Genomic DNA, 25,283 nt, shown 5'->3' with positions numbered 1-25,283 from the left:
ATACCCGCAAAAGCTTTCACCTAGAGTGTTAGCGATGTTCGAACATCAGTCACCTCCTGACCATCAGAGAGTAAGATCGAGAGGGGGATAGAATTGTAGTGTCCATTAACCTTTTGAATCCTGTCCCATATGATCTTGGAACTGGTGGTAGAAGATATACTGGTTGTGAACTTAATCCAAGATTCCTTCTGGCTGTGACGTCTTACCCACCTAGCATGTGCACGGGCCCGTTGGAAAGCAACCCAGTTTGAAAGTGTGGGATATCTCTGAAAAGTATCCCAGGCCCGCTTTTGAGCCTTCCGTGCTAAGTGGCAAGCAGGATTCCACCACGGACGAGGATATCGTGGAAAACGTGTCGAGGTTTTAGGAATACACTGAGCAGCTGCATGTGTAATACAGTCAGTTACCGCTGTTACACAGTCATCTATTGATGGCTGATTTACGATGGCAGGATCAAGTTCTGCAAGAGCAGTGAAAGTGGACCAGTCTGCCTGATCCAGCTTCCACCGGGGCACGCAGGTAGGGTGGCATCGACCACGGCCAGTCTCTCTCAAAAGGATCGGAAAATGATCACTGCCTAGTGGATTACTGTCAACCCTCCATGAAAAATGGGAGAATAATGAAGGGGAGCAAACTGAGAGATCAATAGCGGTAAAGGACTGACTAGGTGCATGAAAGTAAGTGGAAGAACCAGTATTGAAAAGAGAAAGATTGTGATCAGAGAGCATCCACTCTACAGATTGGCCCCTCCCATCAACAATAGCACTTCCCCAGAGGGGATGATGTCCATTAAAATCACCTAGGATTAGAAATGGAGATGGCAATTGTTCAACGAGAGCATCAAGATCTGATTGATCATATGTCTTTCCAGGGAACAGGTACAGAGAAGAAACAGTGATGGTATGACCCAAGGAAACACGGATGGCTACAGCCTCCAAGGGTGTGTTGAGTGACAAAGACAGGGTGGGCACGTGTTGATCAACCAACAGTGCCACCCTCCATGTACTTTCGACCATCACACAACCTGTCATTTCTGTACAGAGAAAACTGCCGAATGGAGACAGTATCAGCAGTTTTGAGAAATGTTTCTTGTAAAGAAAGACAAACAGGATGGTAGGAAGCAATCAACGTTTTGATATCATCCAGATTAGAACGTAAACCTCGACAGTTCCATTGTATCAAGGTGGCCATTTTTAAGAACGGGTAGGTGAAGTGGCTGGAGAACCCTTCTGTTTATGACCACATCTTTTTTCCTTACTGTCCTTAGTTGGAGGAGGTCTATCAACCTCCATGTATCCTGCCCTGGGTTGATTGGGCAGGTCTTTGTTATTGGAAGGGGAATCCAGTGACTGAGGACGCGAACGAATAATTGTTTTGTCTCTTGTGGTGGGAGAAAAATATGTATCAGAAGAAATGCCTGTATTTGAAACTGAAGGACGTGGATCTTGAGGTTTGTTGGAAGGTATGGGAGGAACAGAGATAGGTGTGGAAGTCGATTCATCAACCTTTTTAACCATGGAGGTCAAAAGGCTTTTCATTTGTTTTGAAAACGATTCTCTTGGAGGCACAAAGAGATCTGTCTGCACTCCCACTGTAGTTGTGGAATGAAGTGCAGCAGCATATGTCCGAGATGGAGTTGTGGACAGCAATTTCCGAGCCTCAGGATAACTAATGTTATGTGTCGTTTTAAAAGCGCTGCACCTCTTTTCCTCCAACCATTTTGGGCAAGAATGAAAGTAAGAGGGTGAGAACCATTGCAGTTTATGCAATGTGGGTTCATGTCACAGTCATAGGCATCGTGGTCCTTGCCTCCTAGCGAGCACATGTCAGGGAACCACGACAGGATGTCTTTGAGTGGCGAATCTCTGACATTGGAAACATCGAAGAGGGTTTGGTATGTATGGCGAACCCTGCAAATGAGATAACCTGCCTTGATGGTGGCAGGTGCGTGGTGAAGTAAATGTTAAAGCGAGGGTATTTGTTGGCAGTGTAATTCCATCTTTGCAGTGGAGATCGCCTCACTGCAGAAACTCCTTGAGTGGAGAGACCAGCGAGAATCTCTGACTGGGAGCGTTCTTCAAATCCCTTTCAACAATAACTCCTCGTGAAGAATTCAAGGTAGCATGGGGTGTAACCTCAATAGGTATATCCCCAATTGCCTTTGAATTCAAGAGGAGTTCACTGTGTTGGGATGTGGATGTTTCAACCAATATGTCACCAGATCGAAGTTTCTTTACTGACTTTGGAGAGCCAGCAAGTCCCTCTAGTCCCTTTCGAATAAAAAAAGGGGACATTTGCCCTAAAGGTTTTCGAAGAGAATGTAATATAAGAAAATGAGGTAATGCGTGTGTTACTGATGTTGAAGATTCCTGTTCTGAGTATTCAAGGCGTGGTAAACTACCCATTGACTGTTTTTTACAATTTTATTTAAATTTTTAGAGGATCCATAGGAAAAGAAAACATTTGGTACCCACTGACCCCACCCACCATGGAGCCCTACAGGGACGCACTACAAAGTGATAAGATAAGGACAATGCAGCAACGCCAGGGGTTTCGTGAGCACTATACCCAAACACCAGCATCAGGCACAATGTCCACAACACCCGTTGAGAACTTCCAACACTGGAACTTGGTTGACTCTAGCCCAAGTGGACCAGCCGATTGACCCAAGGGGGGCCACCCAAAGGACGCCCGTCTACAGGAATTCGAGGCCAAAGTGGTGTGTTAGGGTTGGACCCCTCAACCACCAGGATCCTCTCCTTCCCTTCACGGGTGCCACGCGACGGCAAACACGTGGGTGGATGTTTAGATCCCAGAGAAGGTAACCAGATAGAACAGAACCTTCCCTGGGAGGTCCCCTCACCACGTATAGGAATCCACACCGAGGGGCCAGAGAAAAGAGATCCAAATTTTAATATAAGAATCCCTTGAAGAGAAACATAACACACTATCATGAAATAGTCAGATAAAGAGCAAGAAGGACAAAAACATTGTATAGGGAATCCTTCTTGTCTGTACATAGACTATAAAATTCCTGACTATTGACTTATGCATTCCATCCTTGAAGCAGCTGTTCATGAAAAGAATGAAACTCTGGACAAGGTGACAGTAGAGGAACCCAACTTCTAGTAGTGTCCCATCTTAACAATCCCTCAAGATCCAAGAATGTTCCTGTCTGTGGAAACCAATAAATAGATGTGTATGACCCTTAATCACATAAAAGGCCAAACTGTGTTATTTTACCCAAGATAAGAAGGATTTCAGCAAAGCCCACATTCCCAGAGGAGAAAAACCTCTGTGTAGTGGTAGAAGGAGAGGTAAGTAAGAGAGTAGCATTCTATTCTGTAACACTGAGAAGAATGGAAGACAGCTGAGCCCAAGTTAAAAATGAGAAGAAAATAAAAAATATCTAGACTGATGATACATTGAACTGAAGCAAAAATAGTTATCACAGTCATAAAAGGAAGCCTGTCTTTGTTGTATCTAATAGTAGGATCTGGATCTGATGGCCTAACAATTGATGAGACTAGTGCCAGCAGTAAACAGTCATTTGTAAGTGGTGTGTGAGGAGTACAACAGAAAGAAGGGCACAAGGAAAAAAAAAAACACTTATGATACAGCAGAACCCATTTGAAGCTTGCAAGTCCAAAGGTAAAAACACAGAACTCCAGTATTTGACCCTCGTGCACCACAAATGCCAATAGAGGTGAGATTCCATCGTTTAGGCAAAGTGCAAACAGTAGCCAACTACAATGAAGTTGGACTTCTACAATCCCAGTAAAAAAAATCAACAAAAGTTAAGGAATAAGTAATTTGTGAACCTTTGAGAATCTAGGCATTCATACAAACAAGAATGATTGCTAAATGAACACCAATCTCTTGTCTGAAAAGAGCTGCCAACAACTGATAGGAAAAAAAACAAACTGAAGAAATAGCCTGACTCTCAAACTGTACCCATACCAACCAGCTCAAATAACTCTAGAACTAACTTCCAAATCACAATAAACTGTGGGATACTGAAACCCTGCAGGCTGAGTGGATAATAGTGGGGAATATGTGAACTGAACAACCAGTTGTGGCCCAAGGACTTAGAGCTCCTGGACCCATGGATTAAGGTTATCACACATCCAGAAATTCTTGTAACAGAGCCTCTCACAGCTACTGAAGGAATGCAATAATCAGCTATGCTGCTGGTGATGTGACTCAAGAGTGAAAGTCTATTCAGAATCTATTCTGAATACCAATGTACCAATGGGATGATGTTGAAGTTCAGGACTTATGAATAGGGAGAGAACTGTGACCGCCTACAGGAGCCCATGAAACTTGAGACTGCATTAACACCTGGGAAAAACACAGAAATCAAAAACTAAACCAGAATGCATGCTAACAAGGGATCCAATTCATCATCACTAAAGTTCATAATACTAACTCTTCCAACAAAATGTTGGATTTTAATCACTATGTTTCCAAAATTACACATAAATTATACAACATAAAATTGTCATTACTCAGATGCACCATAATTTTATAGCCTTCACTTTTGTTTGGTTACAGACCTAATGGATAGAAAATCAAGACCCCATGCCACACTTACCAGTCACATGCTATCTTTCAGGACTTGTTAATAGTCTACATTTACATCTTATCTATAACTAATAGAAAGGTAGGAGTTTTCATTATCAAATGAAATTGCTTTCTTAATGTAGAACTGTCAATTTCACTGTTACTACAAGCTTTGTTCTGATATGAAGGACAAGGACTAGCTTCAATGAATTTGAAATGGCCCTTGTTACATAGTCAGAAAGCCCAATAGTTGCATCTTTTTGGTCTATATTCTTTGTTGCATTACTACCATTAGTACAGCAAGAAAAAGGAAGATATAGGTAAGTACTTCATAGCTTTTCATGTTTATTATTTATTATTACACAAATAACTAAAATGTAAAATTAGGGATCTCTAGATTAGCTAAGGTCAGATTCTGTAAAGTATTAAATAATAATAAAAATATTTCACAAGGCATACATGTGAGTAGCTTGTGGATAATGTAATTAAATGGAATAACATGACCTTCACATTCTCCAAGTGATTAACAGCTTATAATGGCACAAACAGTAATTAAACTCTGTTAAAAGTGCAATAAAACAATAAGATTTAACAATAAATAGATTTATACTCTTACAATTTTAAATCTACTTGAATAAACAAATGTAATTTTCATGTCGCAATATGAAGTCATTAAAAAAAGGAGTAATTTAGATTTATTTCAATTTTTTGGTGGTTACAAGGTAAGTCAAATTGACCAACATTGTACAAAGTTAAGATGGATAAAATAACATAAAATAGTTTTATTGAAAACAAATGTTTGAAATGTATTTAGATTTTTAGAGATTACATAAACCAAATGAGATTTCTGAGATGTACATATTTTTAATCTTGCAAAAGAACTATTCAAAACAAATACTTGATATAGTGACAAACAAATCCTTTTTAGTTTATTTAAAACACTTTTGTATGTGAAAGACTTAAATGTTCACTGAAAGACTGCCCAAGTTTTAGAAGCTATACATATTATATTAAAAGTTAGTGGTATCAAATCCAGTCTTTATATGAGTACGAAGGGATCATGTGGTCAAACAAATTGACTGAGCCTGTATTGAGAGAATTAAGCTATCAATTTACATTATCCACTAGCTAGTCCAAGTTGCTTGTGTACATGCCTTGTAAAAATTTTTTTAATTATTATTATTTTACCAAATCTAATCTTAACTAAACTAAAGTTTCCTATTTATACATTTTAGTTACTTTTTATAATAATAAATAAATACAAATGAAAAAATATTTTCTTGAGCCTTTTCTTATGTTATCGACTGTCAATGACACTTAATCCTTACTTTTTTTATACTAATGGTAGAAGTGCACTAAATAACTTTTAATTAGTTAAATTTTGCATGCACAAACATAGAATAATAAGAAGCATAAAGTAGATGAAGTCCCATAACTGTTACAATTTTCATGCCTTTCTAATTATGTGACACGAGCCATTACAATTTCTTCCAAGCTAGTCGATACGTTTCCCATGGGAAGAAAACTTGTAATGAAAGAGAAATTACAGTTCTGCATACAGAAATCAATGTATTTTTAGTATGATATTTAAGAGATGAAAGTCTTGGCTTTTTATTAATCATAAATAATATGGTATTAAGCTTCCCGAGAGAATTATTAATAAATCCAGAAAGAGTGCAGCAAGTGGAGTCTGGTTTTCTTCTCGATGGCTCTGTAATCATACAAGATTGAAAGCTAAGAAAAGTATGTTATGCAAGAATAATATCAAAATGAGTAATTTACATTAAACTTGCTACTTACCGAAGAGTGGTAAATAAATTAGAGAAAGGGGACACGTAGAGAAAATGACAAAATTCTCATACTGGGGTGAGATTAAGGATTTGTTTAAATATTTCCTTAAAACTTATTCACCATTAAAATATAGGTTATTAACTATGATCTTATGCTTTACTAAATGGTATAAAGTAAACAAAAAGTAGTTTAATTAAATTTAAAATGTAACTCACCAAAACTTCATGATACACACAGGAAAAAATACCCATGATAAGAAGATTAAACAGGTAATTACTAACACAGTAATATAAACTTGTCAGTTTACTATTTTTCAAGAGAAATTATAGTTTGCATTTCAACAAAACAGGCACACTTACCGATCACCTGGCTGAACAGCATCCACAAGGTCATTGTGAGCATAAATAGTAACTGTGTGTGGGGTCTGACCAGCTGGCATGTCGTCTGAAATTTAATGCCAATTTGCATGAGTGGTTAGAATGTACAACACTAGACATCATATGATTTAATCACATGATATAAATTTAGACTTTAGAATTGCACAACCTTACTAGTCTTGAACACATTATACTTAATCAGAACTGCATGATATGTGCATTTAAAAGTTGTTCAATAAACTATATATAATACCAAATGCTCTTCACTCTTGTCACTACAACTGCCGACAAGCAAGCAAGGCATCATTACAACAACAGTTTTACCTTCACAATAGTTATAAACAGCTTGAAGATATTTAATTGAATGTTAGTAAAATTTCATATTAAAATGATACATAGCTAATTATGACAGTTTTGTTTTTTCCTTTTCACTAAAATATGATTTTAACCTTAAAACCTTAGTCAAATTCAAGTAATACTTAAATCTCATTATTTTAAAATTATTTCTTATTACTAGAAAAGAACTGTTTTACCTGGTGATTCCTGTAACTTAATCATTTGCTTATCACTGAATTGAGACCGGTTATGAATCAAGCTGAAAGAATAGTTCGTGTTACAATGTCGACATACAGTAGGCTCAGGAATACGCCCTCGATCAATTTCGACAGTTGTTGAAAAAGAACACACATTACACATAAAAAATGCCTCTCTCATTTCTGGGATGATGTTGGAAATACGAATAACCATTCCACTAAGGGTAATTAACTGATCAATATCTGTAAATAAACATTTTCAGTTCAAAAATTAAATTTTTTATAAATCTCTGTTAATAAGCAACAAAGCTCCAACAATGAAACAGACCAAGTGCTAAATGAGATCTTTTTCAATCTGATATATGTTTAAGGACAATTACTTTTGCCAAAGGTTTATTTATCAATGTAGGTGAACACAAAATATTTTCTATGAATTACTATTGATTATATTTATGTTTGTTCATATGAAGCAAAACATTCTTCATATTTGTTATGAATAAAATCATGATTATGTTGCAAGTACAATTTTTATACAAAATTTATATAAAATTGCATTCAGAAGATAAGTATCTTCAAAAACAAAATGTTAACAAAGAAATCAACAAACAAAATAAGTTTCTTTCATAAAACTAGCCTAACCTTCAGGATTGAGGCCTCTCAGATTTCTAGTCTTCTCAGCATTGAAAGGTCTAACTTGAATTTGATGAGGAAGTTGAGCATCTGGATACCTCTCAAAAAACATTTCATTGATGGCCATATCAAATGTAGGAATGACTTCCTGAGGGTAACATACTAGCTGCCGACACAGGTCAGCATCAAATTGAGACAAGTGGGTACAGTTCACATTCAAAAATGGTTCTTCGAGAGTGTACACCTGCAAATTCAGTCCAATTTTATCCTTCTATCCAAGTATGAATATCTATGTGTTTCAGTTTTAATGGTGGTTGAACAATTCTGAAACCAAACCCATGGTTCATTTTTACACAGAAAGATTTATCAGTCAACTTTAAACTTTTTTTTTACTATGGTACTATGGCAAAAGGGGTTTGGGAAAAGTCGAAAATTAGATTTTAGGCTACTTTAAAAAAATAGAGAGAAAGAGGTAAATCACAGGAAAACATCAGAATTTCATTAACTTTCATATTGAGTGCAAATGAAACTCAATAAAATTGTCCGATTTCAAAAAACAGTTAATATTTGTGTCCCCCTTTTGATTTAATAAAAGCAGACAGACTTTCAGGCATTGTTGCAACATATTCTATCAAAGTGTCCTTTGGAATTTTGCTCCAAGTATCTCTTAACACATTCCCATCAAGTTTGTTTGAAAGTAACTTTTGATTTGTCAAGTTTTTGAGCTATCAAATCCCAGATCTGTTCAACTGGGTTGAGATTGCGAGTCTTTGGGGACCATTGCATCATCAGAATTAATCCAGCAGCTTCTTTCTTAGCTTGTTAATTTACATGTAGGTAGGATGAGTGTTTAGAGTCATCATCTTCTTGATAATAGAACTATTTACCAGTAATATGCAAACAACTGGGAATACTATGATGGATCAGTATCTGATGGTACTTTCACTGGTCTATTATTACATCTATTTTGCAAGAAAATATTGTTGCCTCAGCAGAAAAACACCCCCAAACCATTACAGTGCCTCCCATGAAAAAGTGAAGTAACTTAGTACATTTCACAAAAACAAAAATCTATGTTATTATGGACATGTCAGGAAGTAAACATCATTTTAGCTCAAACATTTTTCAAACTGAAATCTGTTAACATATGTTTGATTTGGGTTACAATTTGGTATAATGAATAAAAAAAACTAAAATTACAACACATTATGTAAAGATAGTAATTTTGAAAATTCATTTTGGAATGATAAATGATAATTTTCCATATGATGATTACCATAAATATCTATATAATGCCCATCACTAATTCATACACTGGGCATAATATCTTACTTCATAATAGATTATGAATTAGCTTCCTTGAAATAACTGTTACCTCCTCTAACTTCTGTAGATATAAAGGTTTATCGATATCCATCCCTTTAATTCGTTCATCTGACTCGAGCTCTGGTTCAACATAACGGGATACAAAACCTTTAAACTTTTCCTTGCAATGGCTCACAACTACATCTGTACCCCAAATTACCAACTGAGGTCCAGTTCCAGATTCACTTGTATCTCCACCTCTAGCTGGCTCTGTTGTTTCCTAAAAAGTAATGTTGTGAATTTGTAACTGCTCTTGTCACACAGTTTAAAAACCAGAAAATTAGCAACAGGCATGAGACATTGCTTTTTGTATGTTCTAACTCTACGTTCTTTGATGCAGCATTTTATTAAATAAAAATTATTTAGTGCATTACTATCATTAATATTAAAAAGTAGGGTAAAGTGTCATTGACAGCATGAAAAAGGTCTAGGTAAGTACTTTATTCCTTGTTTTTCCATGTGTATTCTTTATTAATTATTACAAAAGTAATTAAAATGTAAAAATAGGAATCTCTTTAGATTAGTTGAAATAAATAATACTTTTTCATGATGCATGCATACAAGGATGACAGAGTAGCTTGTGATAGTGTAACATGGATTTGTACCTCATAATAGCACAAACAGTAGTTGGACATGGATTCAAAGGGCAATAAAACAACATAATAAACATAAGTAGATGTATATCATCTAAAGCTATTTATGATGAACAAATGTTTCATGTTACAATCTGAGCGATTCTAGAAAGAAAAGGGATAATTTAGATTTATTTCAATTTTCTTAAAATATAAAGTTTTACTGAAACAAATGTTTGTAATATATTAGAAGGTTTAGAGATTATGCAAATAAAATTAGATTTTTGGAGATCAAGAATAAATTTTTAATGTTAACATGAAAATTACTTTGCACTTCGACTATTAAAAAAGAGAACTTCATATACTCATCAACAAATCCTTTTTTAGTTCATTAAAAATTCTTCAGTAAAAGTGATTTTTTGTACAGGAAATACTTACAAAGTTTACTGAAAGTCTGTTAAAGTTTGTGAATGTATACATACACTACATTAAAATTCAGTAGTATCATAACTATAATTTTAATGAGTACAAAGTGGCTATGTGGTTAATCAATTTGATCAAGTCCACTTAGAGAAAGAGTTAACTCTATATTACAAGCCAAAGAATGTGATTAAAACCTAAATCTGCAAAAGTAAACTGGAGTCCAAAGACACTGGAGAAAATGATAAATAAAAGAAGCAAAACAAGACGTGTAATGTTCAACAAACAATGTTAAGACATTGGTTTCAAAGAGACTCACAAATATTGGTAATAAATTTGGCAAAGTAGAAAAGTCACAAAATGGACAAATACTGTTTTAAAAACTAAAAAGCAAAACTAATCCATGTGCAAAACTCATATTGCTATTCATGTCAGTGACTGTGGGCTCTCACTGATTAGGCACCAATTGTTGAATTCCTTTTCATGGACATCACAGTGAACAATAAAGTTACATTACTCTATGAAATATTAATTATTCTTGTGAAAGAATTATTTCAACAAAACTACTAAAATAAAACAATTTATTTTAAAAACAGAAGATACATAAAACATACTCCAACACTATCACCAGCTCCAACGTTAACTTGACGAAGGCGTCTATCATTCCGAATATCACTTCTTTGTCGTATAGGAGTCCCTCTTCTAAAAATATAAATAAATCAGAATAAGTTACAGAAATCTTTATGAAACTAAATTTTGACTAAGATATTTCAACTTATGCCAGAATTTATCAATTTCAGAAAATGTACAATAGAAAAAGCCAAAATGTATTACAGATTATACATCTAGAAAACATTTAAACTGTTTCTGACACAGATATGGAAGTTTCAAAGCTACTTTGAGCTGTTAATGGAAGAACTTTCTGGATGGACATCGTTTGGATAGTAAAATTCACACTGACTGCTTTTGGCTTGTAGAAAAATAAAATAATATTCCCAAAAATAGACACTTTTAAAAAACAATGGTGAAAAATTAAAATGCTAAAATCATATCTTTCAAATTTCTCAAAAATAACATTTTTACTGAGCTTTTGGATAAAAAAACAATTTGTCACTGCTGACAAATTTATTTTTACCATTATATAATTTATTTTTGTGAAACTAAAAACAACTTCAGAAATTAACTTTCGTGACTACAACAGTTTTACTTCACACAACATTTTTCACTACAATTTTGAACAATCTGTTCTCATAAATATCAAGTTCACTGTATGTTAAATGAAGCAGAACTAGGTAAACTAAAGTGTTTCAATATTTATTTACTCACAACAGCTTTGAAAATTAATCTTTTCATCACCATTAAACTATATTTTATTGGCACCTTACATGTAATATACGGTAAATATAGACATTAGTAGAATGGCTGGTTCCCACAATAATTAGCTTTATTCTGATAAATATGGTATGTTTGTATGTGTATAGTTTCTATATATGCTTTCATATTTGCTTTTTTTTCTTTGAGATAAATCAGATTTAAATCTGTTAAATATTGATCTCAAAATCAACAATCTACACTGTCCTTCCATTGCCCAAGGAAAAATTATTTCTAAAGTTTGATTCAAATCTGCTGTTAAAAATTGGAGTTTATCATAGAAAAGGTAGATCTAAACAGATGAACAAACATCATTAACAACAACCACTTGAACCTTTACAATGTATAAAATATTATATAAGATATTATTAAATAGCTGAATATTAACTACTTATTTCCCCAATAGTAATAGAAATTATTTTCCATGTAAACTCAGTTAATTGGCTATCAGAGTCAAACTTAATTCACACAACATTAATTTGGTGAAGGCGTCTATCATTCCGAGTATCACTTCTCTGTTCTATAGGAGTCCCTCTTCTAAGATGGTTACTTACACCGAGGAATGTGGTGTTCCAACACTTGAGCTTGGAGTTCCATAGTTTAAAGGTGAACTTAGATCCATTTCACTGAAAACTTGAAAGAAAAATACTTTTTGTAAGCTCATATGTATTCAAGAAAAACTGTTCACCTAGAAAAGAGCATCTAATATTCTTAAAAATACATTCATTACATTTTCTTTGTGAAAAATTATAAACAAATTTACCAAACCACTTTTTTATATTTACCAAGGGATTACAAATAAAACTCCATCCATAAAAACTTATCTTCTGAGAGTGAAATAAATTTCACTAGAGGTACAAAAGGTTGGTTGGTTGATTTGGTGTTCTATGGCACAAAGCAACTAAGCTATCTGCACCAAACATACAGTACAAAGTTAAAATTAGAGTAAATCCAGTAAAATTCATAAAAGGAAATTAAGATAAAACAAAACAAAGTTTAAAAAAAAACATAAAGAGCATAAAACCAATATTTATATCTAATCTACAGCATTAAGAGTAAAACTAGAATAAGACAGTTGTAAATGGCTTTCTGTAGCATAATTGTAATTATCATAACTCGCCAGGAAGACTAACAGGTAAGTACAAAAACCACCATCAGTAACCTGAAACTGGCCTTTCCAGTCCTGGTTCCAAGTTATTTGACTTTACAGCCATTTTCTAATTCAAATCGAACTAGATGGACTGATATTCTTAAAAGGGAATCTCATTAAGAAAGGGTCTAATATATCAATAAAAAAAACTTAAATATCATTAAAAAACTGATGGCCTTTAAAAATCTAAAAGCATTTCTAAGGTGGAAAGTGTCACCATCACCAATAACACTGTGACAATACGGACAAACCTTGGGACAGAACATGTTTAAAATGGAGCCGTCGTTGAGAGTCATAACGATGACAAGAAAGTAAAATGTGGTTTATTGTGATCTGAGTGTTACACAAACTACACACAAGTGCATCAGTTCCAGATGAAAGAAAACGATGAGTTAAAAGACTGTGACCAATGTGTAGCCTAATTAGAATAACTTTCTCTTTCCAATCCTTATGGAAGCAAGACGGCTAAAATCCAATATACGGTTTTATTTGGAAAAGCTTATTTTCGTACTGCTCACTCCAAGTGATCTTCCAGCTGGCACAAAGCCGAGCCTTAAGTACAAGACCATTGTGATAGTGCCAGAGCAGACAGATTTAACTGCGGTGTCGGCAAGCTCATTCCCGAGAATACCAATGTAGCCCGGTATCCAGAAGAACTGGATAAAAGTAGATGTTAAAGAGAAATGGGCCAGTCGACTTTGAATATCAGTGAGAACAGGGTGCGAACCAATGTGAAGCGATTCCAGGGCCAGAAGAGAATTAAGTCAGTATAAATAGTGCAGTTTGAGTTCTGCTTAGCTTCTGTGTGATCCAAGGCAAGAGAAATGGAAAACAGTTCAGCAGTGAACACAGAAGCTGTAGATGGGATTCTACACACAACCACCTAACCACAACAAAGCATGGCACAGCCCACACAGTTATCTGATTTTGAATCATCTGTATAAAGAGGAAGGGAAGGATGGTTCAAAAGATGTTCAGCAAATAACAGACAGCATTTCCAATTGGGAATGTCTGCTTTTCTCAGAAGACTTAAAGATAGGTCACATTTGGGGACTGTAAGAAGCCATGGTGAGATTGGCTGACCAGTGGATACAGCAATGCTATCCAAGGACAGACCCAATTTATCCAAATGCACCTCAATACAAAGGACAAAAGGGGCAATGGCAGATTGTCTATTCTGAAAAAGTATGGCCAACAGAAGAAGGAAAACACAACCCCAGGTGGAATGCTTTGTTAAGGAATGAAGTTTCAAAGCATATAGTAAAGACAGTTGCAAAGAAGATTCATGAAACTCTACGTATTAGGTCTGAACTGAGGAAGTGCGGAAAGCCCCAATGCAGAATCGAAGTCATTGATGATGAATGGGATCCAGCATCTTTACGGCCGAGATCCTGGCAGAGCCATAGAACAGTGATCCACAGTCAAGTTTCGATCAAATAAGAGTACAATATATCTTTAGCATAGAACATCAATCTGCTAACCAAGTGGTAGAAGAGAGGGCACAGAGGATGTTCAATGCCTTTGTACATTTGACCCTAGCTGCTTGATGTGTGGTATAAAAGTCAGCTTACAGTCAAAGATAAACCCCAAGAACTTTGTTTCAGGAACTACAGGTGGCACAACTTGATCAATACAGAGTTCAAGATCAGGGTGAATACCCCATTGGCAGCAAAAGTGCATGCAAACAGTTTTAGATAGAAAGAAGTTAAAGCCATTTGTTGTAGTCCACTTTAGTAAACAATTGACAGCAGTTTGTAGCTGCTGCTCAATATACCTCATGTTCGACGACTGACATGAGATGAAAAAGTCGTCAACATAGAGCCCATATGCTATAGTAAGAGGGAGTTGTTCAATGATGGTATTAATCTTTATATTGAAGAGTGTGACACTGAAAACACAGCCCTGAGGGACTCCAAGTTCCTGTAGAAAAGAACTGGAAAGTGTCAAACCCACATGAACTTGGAATCTCCTGTCCATTAAAAAAATCTTAATAAAAAATTGGCAAATGGTCATATAACTCATATATGTGGAGGTTTTGCAAAATGCTATACCTCTGTGTTGTATCATAAGCCTTCTCAATGTAAAAGAATACTGATACAAGATGTTGTCATTTGAGAAAGGCTTCTCTAATTGATATTTATGTTAAATCACGAGGTCCATGGTGGAGTGCTATCGTCGGAACCCACAATGGGTGGGTGAATGGAGGCAAGTTGAGCATTAACCATCCTCTCTAAGGTCTAACAGAGACAGCTCGCCAAGCAATTGAATGCTAGTTTGAAGGAATCTTGGGATCTTTCCCAGGCTAAGAGAAAGGTAGGACAATAGCCTGGCACTAGGTATCAGGAAAAACATTCTCCTACCACATACAGTTAAAAACAATCAGAAGAATAGTAAGAGAAGCAGGAGATAGATGGCGCACTTTTTCATAGTGTACATCATCAGGTCCAATCGATGTACTGCCAGACCAATAAAGGGCCAATTTGAGTTCCTTCCACCAGTGTAAAGGGACAATTATAGTCACAGAGACAATCAGCTTAAAAGGAAAGAGGTGATTGCTCTGCCTGAATCTTGATGGCTAAGAAGGTGGAGAAAGAAACAGAAGTGCTAGATCCCCGGCAAAAAACTTTCATCTGGGTCATCGGCGATGCTCCAGACATCAGCTACCTCTTGGCCATCAGAGTAAGATTGAGAGGGGGACAGAACTGTAGTGCCCACTGACCTTTCGAATCCTGCCCCATATGACCTTGGAACTGGTGGTAGAAGATATGCTGGTTGTGAACTTAATCCAAACTTCCTTCTCGCCTTGACGTTTTACCCATCGAGCATGTGCAAGGGCCTACTGGAAAGCAATGAGGTGCAAGAGTATGGGATACCTAAAAAAGGTATCTCAGGCCAATTTCTGAGCCTTCTTGGCCATATGGCAAGGAGGTTTCCACCATGAACGATCAACCAACAGTGCCACCCTTCTTTGCACTCGTGCATCACACAGCCTGTCATTTCTCTACAAAGAAAACTGCCAAAAGGTGACTGTATCAGCAGGTGTCAGAAATGTTTCCTGTAAGGAATGAAATACAGGATGGTAGAAAGCAATCAGTGTTTTGATGTTATCCAGATTAGAACTTAAACCTTGAGAGTTCCATTGTATCAAAGTGGTCAATTGTGTGGAGAACCCTTCTGTTTATGACTACATCATTTTTCTTTACTGTCTTTAATCGAGGGAGGTCTCTTGACCTCCATGGATCCTGCCCTGGGTTGATTGGGCAGATTTCTGCTGTTGAAACAGGATTCCAGTGACTGAGGATGTGAACGAATGATCATTTTGCAATTTGGGGTGGGAGAAGATGTATCTGAGATAGTGCCTGTACAAGGAACCAAAGGAAGTAGATTTTGGGATTTGTTGGAATGTATTTAAGGGACAGAGATTGGTGTTGAAGTTGATTCATCAAGTTTTTTAACAATGGAGGTCAAAAGACTTTTCATTTATTTTGAGAACAGTTCTTTTGGTGGCATAGAGAGATCTGTTTGCACTCCCACAGTAGCAGTGAAAAAAAGTGCAGCAGCATACATCTGAGATGAAGTGGTGGACAGCAATTTTCGAGCATCAGGATAACTAATGTTATGAATCGTTTTCAAATGGCATACCTCTTTTTCTTCCAACCATTTAGGGCAAAAACAAAAGTAGGATGGGTGAGAGCCATTGCAACTGATGCAATGAAAGTCCATTTCACTCTTGTAGACATTATGTTCCTTGCCACTGCAACTAGCACATGTCAAGGAACCACAACATGACATCTTCGAGTGACCAAACAGCTGACACTGGAAACATTGGAGAGGGTTTGGAATATATGACCATACTCTGCAATTAAAATAGCCTGTCTTGATGGTGGCAGGTGCACGTGGTGATGTAAATGCCTCACTGCAGAAACTCTTTGGGTGTTAAAACCAGTGAGAATCTCAGACTCCTGGATGTTCTTCAAATCCCTCTCAACAATAACTTCTTGTGATGAATTCAAAGTAGCATGAGGTGTAACCTCAATAAGTATATCCCCAATCGCCTTTGTATGCAAGAGGAGTTCACTGTGTTGAGATGTGGATGTTTCCACCAATATGTCACCAGATTAAAGCTTCTTTACCAACTTTGGAGAGCCAGCAAGTCCCTTTAGTCCCTTCTGAATTTGCCCTAAAGGTTTGTCTGAAAGAGAATGTAGTATAAGAGAACAAGGTACAACAGATGTTACAATTGTCGAAGTTTGCTGCTCAGAATCTTCAAGACATGGTCATTTACCTATAGACTTTTTTCACTATTTTATTTATATTTTTATCTGGAGGATCCATAAAAAAGGAATATTTTGGCACCCACCGACCCCTCCCACCATGGAGCCCTACGAGTAGATGCACTACATTGACAAATAAGGATACTGCAGCAACACCAGGGATTCGTGAGCACTATACCCAAACACCAGCACCAGATACAATGTCCACAACACCTGTTGTGAACATCTAACACTAGTACTTAGTTGATCCTAACCAAAGTGGACCAGCCAACTGACCCAAGTGGGTCCACCCCAAGGACACTCATCTACAGGAATTCAAGGCCAAAGTAGTGTGTTAGGGTTAGACCCTTCAACCACCAGGATCCTCTCCTCCCCTTCACGGGTCGCCATGCACAACAAACATGTGGATGGATGTTTAGATCCCAGAGAAGGTAAACTGACAGAACCTTCTCAGGGATGTCCCCTTACCATGTACAGGAAACCACACTAAGGAGAAATTCAGAGGAAGAAACATTTTTAATCTTATCACGAATATCACTTTGCACTCATAGCAGTCAGCATATCTTCAGGTAGATATTTTTAATAAAAATAATTTAAAAATCTGAGTTTTGTGTGCAAATTCCTTGCAATATTTACTAAAACCTTCTGAAGGTACACAAAACATTAAAAAAATCATAATATGAAAAACTATAAGTAAATTTGCAGTCACAAACTTTGTTGAATCAGCCAACTTATCCATAAACAGCCCCTACATTTACAATGTAACAAATATTTCTTCCTAGAAGAAATGATTTTAAAAATCATTTTCAATATCTTTGCTCTTTACTTTCTTTACAACCTAGGTAATAATTACAATATGTCAAATGTCTCTTTTATATTTGCAAGTCTATTAAATGAAGATATGCATGTTCTGTCAAGAACACAAAATATATCCCTACTAGTGATTAAACATTTATTGCATAGCAATACCAATGTACATACATACATACATATATAAAGAAACCTTAACTTACCAAGTCCGCTACGTGGAGCAGGACTTAAAGGAGCATGTTCTTGGCCTTCTGCTGTCTGTGGTGTTGACAGTATCGGTGCCAAATCAGTTGATAATTCACTACCACTGCTCTGTCTTCTTGATCTACGTGATGCTTCATTAAGAATACAAAAAAAGATGTGGAACTTTATTCCTATAGCTTATCACAGAAATGTTAGCTTAATAATATTCAATAACCTTCAGAGAAAAACTAGTAAAGGAACATTTTATAACCAATAAGCTATTTATCAACATTTGGAAGGCTTAAAGTTTTATAAAGTCCTTCATTTTGGTCTTCTGATTCAATAAAAGACTGATGAAAGTTAAAAATCAGCAATACACCATCTTTTCTTCAGACACAACTAGTAGTTTGACATTAGTATAATATGAATACAATGCAAGTAAAATAAAAAATGAAGAAAACTTCTTAGCTTCATTAGGAAAGCACCACAAAAGTAAATATTGTTGTTGCTTTTCAATTATGTTTGATAATATCCATTAGCAGATGTACTCTCCCTATGAAGGCATATAATGAACAAATAACTGAACACTATTAGGAACAATCAGAACTATATGAAGGTCTTAGAAATTCAAACCTATATATATATTGCATTACTATATCATTGCTCTCAATTACAAAGAGCTGTACCTACACTTTTGAGTTATACACTAAAGGAAGAAAAACAACAGTAACCTTTAGTGTATTTGAAGTTTTATCTCCCCTTTCAACCAGTTCTCTTTATCGAAACTTCATATATAATATCAATAACAATCTTAGTCATATAATCTCCAGAAGTTAACACACTTAAAAACTATCACATCTTCTAACTTATGCAATTATCATGAAAGTTTAGAGGCATACAAAATGCAATAAGAAATTATGTGCAAAAATAAATACATTTTATAAATGTACCTGATCAATGAGTATTTATAAAAAGACTTACGTGTATTTCTGGTGCTTCGGGTTCTCCTTGTACTTGATGCTGAAAAAAAAAACTTATTTTCACTATAAAACTTTAACATGTTTAAAATAAACTACTGAATTTAATCACAGGACACTATAATGATTTAACACCTGTATCACAACTGTTGGAAATGGCATACACTACTTGATTTGTATTCAAAATTTATTCTTATTACAACCTGTCCTGAAAGTTGGAAAATGAAACAAATGTGGTACATGCATACATATATATCACAACTCAAAACCAACAGTATTTTATTTATAAAGTCCTAAGGTTTATTATGTTTGAAATCTATAATTCATCTGTTCTTTGATAGTAATTTTCTCTTTCCCACACACAGATTTAAAATGACCTAAAGGTGCAAAAAAATTCATTCCTACCAAATCAGTGGTCACTAATTATCCTCATCCCATAAATACTGAAACTGTAACATAAAAGAAACATGGGAGAAAGCTAGATTACACATTACTCATGTGTTTTAAAAGTAGATTACTGCTGATTTGTGGGAAATTTTTCTCCTAGAACTGAATATTTTATAGCCTTTGCATGAAAGGATACTCATATACTGAGATAGTTAAATTGCAAGAATACACAATTTTCCATGAAAATACAAAAAACCTATATAGCAGGACATTAAAGACAATGATAGGCTCTCAAACTACATCACAAGCCAATTTTGACAATAAATCATCCACAGAGCAAAGGTTTTGCTTAAGAAAGAGAAAACTTTAACCCAATAAAGCCATTGTAACAAACTTGGTATAGATCAAACATAATAATAAAAAACAAGGATCTAAATTTAACAAAGACTCACAAGGTAAGGCTTCACAGCTTTCCAGCTATATCTCAAAATCAATAACAAATATAACAAACTGAAACCATCACCTCAAATTTCACCACAAACAAGTCAAATTCACTAATGAAGATTCTTTTTAATGCATCTATGTTTATGAGCTCATCAATTTGAGATACCTATTTCAAGGTGTTTTATTACATTGCAAGAAAATAACTATCACCTGAAACTTTTAAAAACTAGCAATGAACTTCCAACACATTATGTAGCATCAGAAAAGTATTTTATCTTAGTTTAATGTTATGTTTGAACAAATTTGCAGCTTTGAAAAGTCTAAAAAGATTTCACTGTAGAATTTTAAGAAACAATAAAAATGCTTAACTTTCTTGTAGGTTTCAATTACTTATTTTTATATCTTCAAAAGTTCTTTTAAAAATTTCCTATAGTTTCTTATTGTATAAAACTAAATTACATTTTTGTTTTGATTCAGAATACATGATGTTTCCATACGTTTATAAATACATGTGTACAATACAAGTTTTTTTTCACAATACCAAAGTTATAAACAAGAAAACTTTTTATATAACTGCTATTCAAAAGGTTTAATATATGAAATAAATCTTAAATCTATTTTCTATTCATTTATAGTTTTAACATTTCTTTCACCATTTTTGCAAATTACTTAAGCTTTGTCAGCATTCTGATACTTTAGATACAACATTATCCAAGTTTTAAATTTTTTTACTTCTTCCACAAAATATATTTGTTTTTTCATCACATTGCAACATTATGATTAAAATAAATGATAAAATGATGGTTTTATATCACGATATATTAGAAGCACAAGTAACTCAAAGCTATAAGCTTGCACTTAATCACAATGATCAAAAACTTTTACACATCAGTAAAATTTAACAACATTCTGTAAATGCCATTTTTAACAGTTTTTATTCTTTCTGCAATAGTCAGTGAAATGTTGAGCAAAGCCCTATACTTCCTGTAAAGGTATTAATTAGATAATATAATGAGGGCAATGACAGATTTCATTTAACAAGTTTTAAAAATTTGGATCCAAACTTTGTGCTAGGTACAAACATTTCTTGTTTGATGGTGAAATGAGATTAAAAACATTTGTATACTATTAAGTTGCAGTTATTTTTTAAGGTAATAAAAAAACTTACGTGTCTGTGGATCATGGCTTCGAGCTCTCTTTGAATGAGGTGTTTTTGCTGGGGAAGACATGCTTAGGGTCCAGTTACCTACATTAAATTAAAAGCATATCACAAATTTATTAACATATTCTATTTTAATACTGGGTACAAAACAATATCTTATTTCAAAAGAATGGAAGTTGCCAAGAGTAAGCAACTATTGCATATAGGTCATTACTAAACATTATGGAATGTTTTCTTGTTTTAATATCATTTATGACACTATCATATGCTTAGAGTATTCCTAACTTAAAAAAAGTGTCTATACATAGTTTGAAGCAGGATAACAGTAAAATATATCCCTGGAAAACACTTTTCACTGATATTAGATCAATAGTTTGTTTTTTTTTTTACTACATTGGTCACTTTGAGATCATGTTTGATGGCCAATTTGATCAAAAGTGTTACAGTAATAAACACAATTTCATAATTTTTAAACTGCTAATATTACTATTTTTACAGAATAACACTAATCAATATAAATATGAACAAGGCTAATAAGCAAGTCAAAATTTTGAAATAATCCCTGTTGTATGCAAGGTTTAATTCAAGATTAGAAAATTAATACTGCACCATTATTACAATCTAAGACATCTGATCAGAGCCTGAGTTTTGAAATTTTTGGTCATGAAAGATAACATTCTTACCAATTACACATCAGGCCTTAGTTTCCAACAGACAACTCTTATCCTAAACATTACACAATCCTTTCACTGAAACAGGATTTACCCTCCACTCATAACACAAACTGACATATTTCTGGATATTACCATAACACTCTATCTTCCATTTGACAACAGAAGAACAGACCAACTACCTGGCCAAACATTTTCACGAATGTTTTGATCACCATTTCCTCAACTTAGATGGAGCACTTGAAAGTGAGATAACTGCTAGCTAGGCATCAATGCAAACTGATTTAAATGCTATGCAAACTGTCTCCACTGAAGTTTCACCTCAATAAACTTGGTTTTCCAAAGCCCTTTGTGACAGTTGTTTAACCGACTAGAAAGTCAAAGCTCAAGCCATAACAAATAATTCCAATAAAAACACTGGGCAACCAAGCAGTATGGTTAAGTTTAAATCCCACCTAACTGGGTCTATTTCCTGTTCACAATTAAATCAGTTAAGTTATGGTTGAACTATTTCCTGTCTACTTTTGTTTAACATTAATCCTGTACCATTTAATATTTCTTAACCTATTTTGAAAACATAAGAAATACTAAAGCTTGTGTAATGAAGAATGAAACAAAATTTACTACAATTAATTATACAAAAGCAGACATTTTACAGCAATGGTTCATACATATCTTGTTCTAGTATATGGTTAGCATTTTTTTTGTTGAAATTAGCATTTTCACTTACTCATGTAAGGGATTATATGGTACCTATTTCTATAGAAATATGTCTAATATTCAAGAAACTCCCAGTGTTGTACATGTCTTAACCATTTAAACAAGCAAGTTGATTAATACTGTAACAATAAACTAAACTAAACTATGTCATGAAGTTACTGAGACTTGTACCAATTATTCAGTATTTATTACTATTTTTTAACAACAAACAACAGATAATAACAGTCTTGTTTACAAACAAACAGAATTAATACTGAAATGTATTTCGTTTGTCATATATCTATGTTAGGCATTAATTTTCTCTCTAAATTCGCAATAACACCAACATCCAAGTTTCAAATTTAATTGCCAAAACCATTCCCATTTATGTTTGAATACTTATATATAATTTAAAACACAAGTTTGAACCAAATAATCACTACACTGTACTTGTAGGTTAAAACTATCACCATGTTGCCAATAATCATAATTATTTTGTTAAAAACGGTTTCAGTACTATTATGATTAGAATCATTATTCTTAAACCTTAGTCTATAATATACCTTCATAAATTAGTATTAATCTTAAGAATTATGTCATGAAGTTATAGGCTGTCCCATAATTTTGTAAAAAACGTACAATTATTATGTTTGCATACACAAAACAAATCTCATGTCATACGTTGTGATAACCATAAAATGTTAGGGTTCAATATTGTAAAAAAATTTCAATTGCCTAAAAATTGGTTTTACTTACTTTCCTTTAATATACTCTAAGTCACCTCAATTCTGACACACACATTAATCTGATTAAAAAAACTAACAATTTTTGGCGGGAATAATCGCACTATTTTAAATCACGTGACAGTATTCCACAAATAATCAGAAACCATATTCTAATATTCATGTGTAGTGACACCTGTCGCTGAAAATAAATATTAACTGGTTAGTCACTTTATTATTACAAAAGAGAATATATTTATTTTTGTTTATGCCCAAAAATAATCTTATAAATTACTCTTCCACTTTTAGATACGCATTCATGTTATTTAAAAAAAACATATCGATTAATGTTTAATTTTAATAAATACTTTGTATGCAAAAACTATACAAAGCGCTACCTCACGAAATGTACAGGCCGTCAATCTTAAAGTATAGTTAACAGCAACGACTGTTCTGGGTTCGCAAGTACTCGGAAAGCCTCGTTAATTTTCTGTTCAAACGTGAAGCTACATAATTGGCTATATGCGTTTTGCGCATCTGGGCGTCGAAACGCATTTTTAACGTATAAACTATAAACCGTAAAGCTCACTGGCGAAAAAAAGTGAGAGCACCTGAAAATAGAAAATGTTTGAACGATTCGAATTCCCGTCACACCAAACATGGGCGCCTTTTCAGCTGTGGGGGAGTTATAATGTTACGATCATTCAAACTATTCGTTGGTGAAAGAGTAGCCCAGGAGTTGGCAGTGAGTGGTGATGACTAGCTGCCTTTTCTCTAGTCTTACGCTGCTAAATTAGGGACGGCTGGCGCAGAGAGCCCTCGAGTAGCTTTACGAGAAGTTCAAAACAAACAAACCAAAAATATATATATTGTTTAATATCATGTTATCAATATACTTGGCTACGCTTGTTCTAAAATATAAACATTTATACAAAAAATTATCTACAATACACTATTAAAAGCTAAATGTAAACCATCTGTTATTCAACTGAATAATTTTAAAAATGTATAAACTTATTACAGTACAATTTTTTGTTGTTGTTCGAGCGAAAATATACACAATGGAATATCTGCCCTCTTTTCACCACGGGGAATTTAAAGTTACATTTTAGCATTTTAAATATGTAAACTAACCTTTGATTTAACAGAGATTTCTTCGTTTGTTGTCAGTTTTTCGCACGGCTACTTCATGGTTTTTGTTGTGTTTTTTTTAATTTCTCGCAAAGCTACACGAGTACTATCTGCGCTAGCCGTCCCTAATTTAGCAATGTAAGAGTAGAGGGAAGGCAGCTAGTCATCACCACCCACTGCCAACTCTTGAACTACTCATTTACCAAGGAATAGTAGGATTGGCCAATACTTATAACGTTTCCACAGCTGAAATGGCAAGCATGTCTGGAGAAACGAGGATTCGAACCCGTGACCCCCAGAGTGTAAGTCCAGAACCCTTATGTCCTGGCCCTGCCAGGCCTGATTCACCAGGGGAGTAACTATTTGGAAATTAAGCACAGATAGAATTCAAAATTAAAATAAAATAAGTATATTTACTACGTTTCTTTGGGTTAACTCAGCATCATAAGTCAAAATCTATGATTTCCACAGCAAAATGCGTAAGCAGTATTTATGACAGCATCTGTTTATGATTTTCTCTGAATATTCCTAAACACAAAATTTTGTGGATAAATATTGTAACCATTTTTAACTAAATATGATTATATATTGTAATAATTTAGTTCCATACGATATTTATTTACTATTTGGTCCTGTGCGGTGATTGCCACAGCAATTCGCGTTAGCGGTGTTTCGTAAATGTTGTTCTGTGAAAATTCTTATAAGTTTGATAGAACTAAATTGTAATATTTTTGCTGTTTTGTGACTAAATTTGTCTCAAGAACACGTTCTAGTTATCTTCCTTTGTAGTGATTAATGTAATCGCTAATAACCATTTAATATCAAAATAGCTCACTTTTACAATTTAGGATTTTCGGTCTTAAAGCCTAACATATGGAATACAAGGGGTAATTTGGCCTTTAACACCCATTAGTAAATAAAAGTAAAAAGAACTATTTTGAACATACTCTTTTTTTTCCAAAATTCGTCCATTAATGTTTTTAAACTTCTATGAGTTGCCGATAGCAACTATTTCAATTAGCTGCTGGAAACAAAAAACTGACTTAATGAA

At 34.5% G+C, this 25,283-nt stretch overlaps 1 protein-coding gene across 1 annotated transcript in view; it reads right to left on the bottom strand.

Annotated features, from left to right (window-relative positions):
- The window catches only part of LOC143241029 (DNA replication licensing factor mcm4-A-like), a 53,137-nt gene extending 30,100 nt beyond the window's left edge, over positions 1-23,037 (bottom strand). Inside the window, 10 exon segments of the mRNA XM_076484451.1 lie at positions 6,714-6,798; positions 7,265-7,507; positions 7,904-8,138; positions 9,270-9,479; positions 10,866-10,953; positions 12,177-12,255; positions 18,060-18,191; positions 19,021-19,059; positions 21,016-21,093; positions 23,019-23,037. Coding sequence (XP_076340566.1) covers positions 6,714-6,798; positions 7,265-7,507; positions 7,904-8,138; positions 9,270-9,479; positions 10,866-10,953; positions 12,177-12,255; positions 18,060-18,191; positions 19,021-19,059; positions 21,016-21,076 — 1,172 coding nt within the window. The 5' untranslated portion in view covers positions 21,077-21,093; positions 23,019-23,037.
- Between the last annotated feature and the right edge of the window lie 2,246 nt (positions 23,038-25,283).

This window comes from Tachypleus tridentatus, chromosome 13, assembly GCF_004210375.1.
Source record: "Tachypleus tridentatus isolate NWPU-2018 chromosome 13, ASM421037v1, whole genome shotgun sequence".
Taxonomy (NCBI): Eukaryota; Metazoa; Arthropoda; class Merostomata; order Xiphosura; family Limulidae; genus Tachypleus; species Tachypleus tridentatus.
This window is presented reverse-complemented; position numbering and strand designations above follow the sequence as displayed.